Source organism: Polyodon spathula, unplaced genomic scaffold, assembly GCF_017654505.1.
Source record: "Polyodon spathula isolate WHYD16114869_AA unplaced genomic scaffold, ASM1765450v1 scaffolds_3857, whole genome shotgun sequence".
Lineage (NCBI taxonomy): Eukaryota > Metazoa > Chordata > Actinopteri > Acipenseriformes > Polyodontidae > Polyodon > Polyodon spathula.
The window spans coordinates 1-7,408 of record NW_024475315.1 but is presented as its reverse complement, the minus strand read 5'-3'; the positions used below and the strand labels follow the sequence as shown (position 1 = coordinate 7,408).

Genomic DNA, 7,408 nt, shown 5'->3' with positions numbered 1-7,408 from the left:
CTGAATCCCAACATAGCTGTAAAGAATGAGAACCCAGGCATTGACCACCTTCAGCAAGTAGATCAGCTGCAAAAAGCCCTACAAGAGAAGACACAAATTATCAAGCAACTTCAGCAAAGGCTACACACAGTGGAGTCCGCCGTAACCCATCTGAGTGCTAACAGAGCTGTAACTAAACAGAGCACAAACTTGGACCTTCAAAAGCAGGTAGACCAGCTCCAGAAAGCTCTTCAGCAGAAAAAGCAAATTAACGAGGAGCTGCTGCAAAGACTGTGCACTGCAGATTCCACCATAGCACATCAGAATTCTAATCACACAATGTGTGAAGGTAAGCAAAAACAAGTCTTTGTTCATATAGTGTAGTTTTAGACATAAAAGTATATGAACTTAGTAGTAGAACAAGTCTGTTCTTTCTAGGTTTATCTCATTTTTCAATCAACCAATATGTGTACTCAAACAACGTTAGGGTCAGCTTTTAAAATGAATATTGCACGAGTATTAATTCATTCATTTAAAGACTGTTAAGTCCATTAATGATTCAAAATGTAAAACTCCACAAACAGCTTGCTGATAAGCAGTCAATTTTGAGAGCATTTGTAAATTACATGCATCAACAGATTCAAGTTTTTACTGGAAACCATGTCTTTCTAAACATTCTATGCATATTCATTAGGGTTCCAGTCTGGTGAGCATAATGGCTAGTCTTATGTGTTGGTTGAATACCCAACACTAGTTATCCATAAACACCAAGTCAGGGCTAATAGAACTAGCAAAAAGTCTCATCTCTATATTATCATAAAGCAATAAATTGGCATTTTCAATTAAATGCAGCCATCAAAGCTTATACTTGGCCAAACCATTACAGATGCTTCTCCAAAACAGCAGCTATCTGCCTTGTGACAGACAGGCATTGCTACCTTGTTGCTCTCCAAAATCTTCTAATCACTTTGATTTGTAAGTAAAGAACATAGACCTCAATTTCCTCAACTGATTTCAGGTGCTGTCTGGTAAAGCCTAAATCATCCATATCTTTTTTTCTGATCTTGGTAGCATGGTACTTACTTTAACCAGTACATTTGAATTCCAGTAACTTGCTATTGTTACAGTTTGGCAAAGGATAATTGCATACTTTAAAATAATATTAAGCCCCTTTCACACTGGCACTACTACCCAGGTCCGGACCCAGGTCCTGGCTACCCGGGTCACAATCCCACATAGTGTGAAATTCGCATACCTTGGTTGTACCCGGGTTGACTCGGGTCTCATCAACCAACCTCAAGATGGTCAACGCCATTGACCCGGATCGATTGAGACAAAATGCATGACGGTCGTTCATGAGCCGACGGAAGAACAAGCAGCCACGCCTGCGTGAAAGTTTCGCTTCCGCAAGGAACGTTTCTGTTTGTCTTCTCTTTTCATTTATTTAGTTTTAGACTCACTAACTTTATGGATTTGAGGCACGCATGAGCCAGATTGCAGCAACGATGAAACATTTGCTCTATGTCCCAACATTTGGGCTGACGGTTCAATCCAGGGCGAAGTGGGGGATTGGAAGCGTCCTTTAACCTCTGCCTTCTTGGGCATGTGATACGCTCCTTGTGCACTTAATGTACTTGTGTCTGTCACCTGGATCAAACCTGCCTTTAGCCCAAAGCAGCGTGAAATCCATGTACACCGACCCAATGATATGGGGTATGAACCGGGCGGAGCAGGCCCAGTATGCAAGGGGCTTTAGATTGTGCAGAGTTATTATCCATGTACAGTAGTTGATTACCTGCTGACCCACTGTGACATCTTTTCTACAAAAGGCTTACGCCCCGCTTTGGATGTCTTGAACTCTGCTATTTGGACGTGTGTTGTCTGCAGCGCGGGAATTCTTTGGAACTGATGATCAACAGAGGTTTAGGTGGATTCTGCAAGACCTGGTTACGAAAACCTGTGGAAATTAGTGCACCCGAAGGGGATAGGGAAGCAAACCCTAGGTCGATACAGGTCGACAAACATGCACCCCATCGCGCTCAATCACCACATTACATGAGAACGCATAGTGTGTGGTCCACACTTTCGCCAAGGATATCTCCCCCTATGGATCGCAAGCTATACCAGCGCGCTTGACAACAAAGCTCTCGAATCCTTGTAACTGACTGACCCAAGCCATTCTAAATTTTGATACTGCAATAGTATCTTGCTGTATACCTTGCCTGTTTGTATACTCAGCTTGCTCTGGGTGTTGTACTGCCTTGTCTTGGCACTATGTGATTATGGTGTTTTGACCTTTAAATCAATCACATCTTCTAGTTACTTTTACAAGTAAAGACAACATGTATTTTGCCACTAGCTAGCAATGCACTTTTGCTGTGGATTTATTACTGCACAAAAAACTAAAAACAGTAATCCATACATTTTTGGTGTTTTCTGCCGAACATGATAAAGTTTGGCTGTAAAGAACACATGAAGCGAAGCCAGCTCCCATCCCTGTGTCAACTCAGGATGGATGGGAATACCTCTTCTAGGGAGGGAATCGAGTGATACAAAACTGATCAACCCTCTGATCCACAGTTCTCCCTGTACTGAGCTCACCCCAAAATCCCGCCACGGACGACGCCTGCAAATCTATGAGACTGCCTGGTTTTACAGACGACTTCGGGCGGTCTCAAGCGGCAAGGTAGTGGAACGGAAAACCCAAACCTGGGAATATCCGAGGGTTAGTCCACCACCTCGCAGAGTCTTCCACGGTAGCAAACGCCCTGTCAAGTCGTCTCTTGTCACATGGGTCCTTCTTGAACCCCCCAGGAAGCAGGCAACAGGGATGCTCCAGGCACGAACATGGAGATTTTAGAGTAAAAAGGATGGCCAAGGCGATGTGTTCGCCCAAGTCTTTCGGTCTGTTTAGCCCCCGCGCCCACAGCCAGAGGTGCACCCGTTCTTAGTTCGCATGCTGTAGGCCGATCAATGAGCATGCTGCAGGATGGTTGATACCACGCTTAAGATTGAAACTGGCATAGGCGAACTGGGCCTTCAAACCCCGAACTACTTTTGGAAACAGTTGCGACTCACCTTCACTCAAACCTCGCCCTCAGCATCCCCGCTAGGTGTCGATCAGGCTTCTAATATAGAAGTTTTAAAGTGGTCGTTTTGATCAGCATAAACCCCCCGACTACCGGTGGGTTATACTGGGAATCGCCGGACTGAATTACCAGCGGATTTGTAGGTCATCCTGCAATTACCCTCAAAAATAAGGGGTGTGATGCAATTCAATGGGATTACAACTAGTGAAGTTAGGTGGGAGAATTGCCCTGAAACTTGACTAGTCGTGAAGTAGAACTTAAAGAGCGGTGTGATGGCTTTATAGGGAGCTATTGCAAACAGTTCCCCTCTTGGTTTTACTGTGAGTTACCAAACAAGAGATACACTTGTGATGAGATTGTTACCTGTACACTGGGGCTAATGAAACACATCTAAAAGTGGTAAATGCAAGGATTCTGTGCCGATAGCACTTGACAATACGGTGTGACTTGTCAATAGAGATGTAGCAGTTTTGGGCTGTGTATCTATATATTTTAAACCATGTGGAATGTCTTTGAAACATTTAATCTAGTTGGGAATAGAGAAGTAGTTAAGTAACTTCATGGCCCTGTGTGGTGTTTAACTGTGTGTTCTCTTTACTTCTCAATAGGTTTGATTCGCTGGTGCAGTCCCAGGCTCGAGAGCTGTCACAGCTCAGGCAGAAGATGAAGGATTCTCGCAGCCTGGGCATGCTGCACCATCACCAGCTGGAGGATCTCAACAAGTCCTTTGAAGAGCTACTGCAGGCCAGTGATGTGGATTACTATGTGGGGAAAGCTTTCCGGGGGCAACTGGACAAGAGCCTTTTAGTGCTTGGAAAGCTAGAAGACCAGCTTGAGTGCGGTGAGCAAACAAAACACCGCACTGGTTGAAGCCTATTGCAGTTGTGTGGTGGTTTATCCATTGTACAGGTAAAGTCGCAGTATTATATTTATTTTTCTGTTACAGGGGGTGGGTATGCAGACAACGAAGACAACACACTTCTTGAATTTGCAGAAAGGTATGCTTTTTTAAAAAACTTGAAACACTCACTCAAACAAAACGTAAACAGTAATACTGTTTTTGTGAATTTTGTTTTCTTTATTGTTTTTTATTCTTTTATTAAATGAACCTATTACTCTGATCAGAATGTGCAAAGCGTCCATGAGTGGCTCACCTGGTAAAGGCACGGCCAAGTGGTGTACAGGGTAGGTCCAGAGCCGTACCGATCCTTGATGCACCCTGTGCGAGATATAAATCCAGCACCCACCCAGAACATGCAGTCAGCGAATTAAAATATATAAAAAAGAATTAAAAAAAAAAAAACAAAAGGGGGTGGGGGGGGGGGGGTTTTCAAACAAATCTCTGTAAATGTTCTATGAAATGCACCAATAGAAACGAAACCTAGAGCCTGCAAATGTGCTTTCTATTTTGCAATGTACGGTAACTTCTTTATTAACTTTAGGCTACATTAAAGTAAGTACTGTGTGTTTGCAATGTATTCATTCTTGATTTATAAGTTTTATTTAATGCCTGGTTAATATAGATGTTCTTAAATTATTTTTCACATCAGTTTAGTTTATACTGTAGTGCATTAATCTACATGATTAATATGAGAAAGACATTACTGTCACACACACTTAAAGTGCTCTCCACAAATATTTGTTATTGTTCTCACCCTGCGCTGCTTGTTGAGACGTTGTAGCATCCTCTGACTGTGGGTTTGGAGCCAGTTCTTCCACTGGCTTGATAGTTTGCGTTCCTTTTGTTTGCATTGCTTTGTCATCTTGTACTCGGCTCCTGATGGTTTCTTCTTTGTTTCCATGTTATTGCAATAATGATTGGGAGGGGAAAAAATGACTTGAAGGGGGTGCCGATTGGCTGACAAATAATAAAGTGCTTTCATTTCTTTCGTCATGTTATTTTTGTTTTGAATTGTTATTTCACACTTTTTTTAACTCATTATTCATCAGCCAATAGGCACCCCCTCCGGTCAGTGCCCTGTGCCTGCCGCACTCAAGAGCACCCCTCTTGGTACGCCCCTGGGTAGGTCATACAGTCAGGGAAGCTTAGGTTTCTGTCGAGCTCCTGGGTGTAAAGAGGCGATTGGCTTGGCAGTGGAATCGGAGGATGTTTCTCCTGAGCTGTTGAGAGAACATAATAAACATTCTAAACTGGGGAGCGAAACTAGTAAAACAATTGGGCACAGGTTATGTACATGCATGCTGGAATCAAGTTAGCTTTTCTATGCTGGTAATTCTTTTTCTCTTTTGACATGAATTTAAACTGTCCAAAGTTTCTGGAGTCTGCATGCGTATGCAGTGTCTTCTATCTTGCCATTAAAAATTTTACTTCAATGAACAAAGAGTGTTTCTCTTTCTCACTGGTTAGTCCTGAAAGCCTAAAGCATGAAATAACCTACCTCCGAAAACAACTTGACAGTGAGAGGAGGCAGCTGCAAAAGCAGCTGAAAGATCTTGCGAGACACAACCAGAACTTAGCCCAAGCCACGGAGGAACAGCTAGATGTGTAAGTTTGCACCAAGGCTTGGAGTCTTCACTGGAGATAATGCATGCTGGCTGTGTTGGTGTTCTGCCTTTCCCTGGGTTCATCTGTCACATACTTAGCTTAAAATATATACATTTAAGTTAAAGAAATACTTAAAACTCCTGTTGCATTCTTATCACATTTTAAACCTTTAAATGTCCCTACCATTTTTCTGTTGATGCGTTATAATATTATTCATTGTCACTGTCCTATTTAATCCACCTCTTCCCCTGGCTCAGCTCTCCAGACTGCTGGGGCTCTGCAGGCGGCTCAGTCCGTCAAGCCTGGCACTGACTGTCTGGTGCATCTGTACTGTAGGGTGGATTAAATATTCAGATTGATTTTGCCAATTGGGAGTGGTACATTAAGTCAGAAATATATAATTGCAACCCATAATACATTCTTCATTTAACCTCATTCTATTTGTCTTTGTATTTTGGCAAAAGTTCCATCAACAAAAATATGGCTAGGGAGAAGTGGATGGAGTTCCATTCTTGTTTTCGTTTTAATAATTGCTAATAATCCTTGTAGGCTTTCAAGGGAGGTGCAGGAGAAGAATAAGGTGATCCAGCAGCTTCAGCTGCAGATCAGGAGCCAGTCAATAGAGCTGTCTACTAGCCACAACTCCTCTGATTCAGAAGCTTCCGACAGAAATAGGACTCTGGATAACAGATCAGACGCTCTGCATGCGCTCCAGTGTTTTGAAGGGAAATACGGCCAATGCCGAGCATCTGAAGGTAAGCTGTAGGGATTTGGAAGAGGTCTAATGGGAATTTATTAGGTAGTACTTTTGGCTGAGCTAATGACATCTAAGAACCCTTTATTAAACTATGCATGATCTTTCTTTAGAAGAAGCTACTGAAACCGTTTATATCGTTGGTAGGGCTAGATGGGTCTAGCAGGGTAACACTGTTTTATTGAAATGATTGAAAATGACACTACAATGAGACTACAGGTTTACAAATAGGAGTTGTTCTTGCAGCAATAGGGGTGGAACAAAATAACAGGGCTGACTGCTCCTGATCCTTTTAAATAATATGCTGAACTGAGGGGGGTTCTGAAACCCAAGACTGGGTTGAGATCTAGTGCGAGTGTCAAACCCTCTGTCTTTGTACTTGATCATGATTTCTTTACTGTGGGAATGAGAATTTTTAAACAACTTAAGTGGACTGTTGTGGTTTAGAGCTAGCTGACTGGAATCAGTGAGAGTCTCCACTAATATGGTAATCAGATTCCAATGTTGACAATGTTTCTTTATTTAAATCTTTTGATTTAAAAAAAAAAAAAAAAAAACATTTTGGAATTCAGCTTTTAAAAGTGTTTCCATTCTGTTAATATTCATTGTTGGAATTCAATCGGTGCCCTTAACAAAGAGCACTGAAGACCAGGTTGGTGTTGTGTTTCCTTAAGCACTTAAATACATTATTTATTGCCAGTGTTCTAATCCGTAAATTGTTTCCTTCGAAACAATGGCTGCTGTTATGGCAGTGGGCTGACAGTGACATGCGAGAGGACACAGGGAGGTTTATATTGGAAACATTCATTACTTCCTCTAGTGAGCTAGTATTGAGATTAGAAACTGGTTATCGGAAAATGGACCTAGAGCAAGATAAGGCTATGCGTAATTTTGCTTCACGTGGAAAATGGAAGAAAATATTTAAGGCTGCAAAAGATGAAGGCAAAGGTATTGTACATGGGTGGCTGTTAATCTCAGTAAACATTGTAGAGTGCTTGAAGAAAGGCACTTTTTTTTCTGATTTAAATATATTAAGTAAAAAAAAAGTGCATTTTTGTGGGATCTGCCATTTTTCAAACT

At 42.0% G+C, this 7,408-nt stretch overlaps 1 protein-coding gene across 1 annotated transcript; it reads left to right on the top strand.

Annotated features, from left to right (window-relative positions):
- Positions 1-2,849: 2,849 nt before the first annotated feature.
- Positions 2,850-6,329, top strand: LOC121312420 (CDK5 regulatory subunit-associated protein 2-like; the record flags this gene model as incomplete). Its single annotated transcript, XM_041244236.1, has 5 exons — positions 2,850-2,914; positions 3,677-3,909; positions 4,015-4,066; positions 5,437-5,574; positions 6,124-6,329. Coding segments are annotated over exons 1-5 (694 nt in total), but the record flags the coding sequence as incomplete, so codon positions are not given.
- Positions 6,330-7,408: the final 1,079 nt, after the last annotated feature.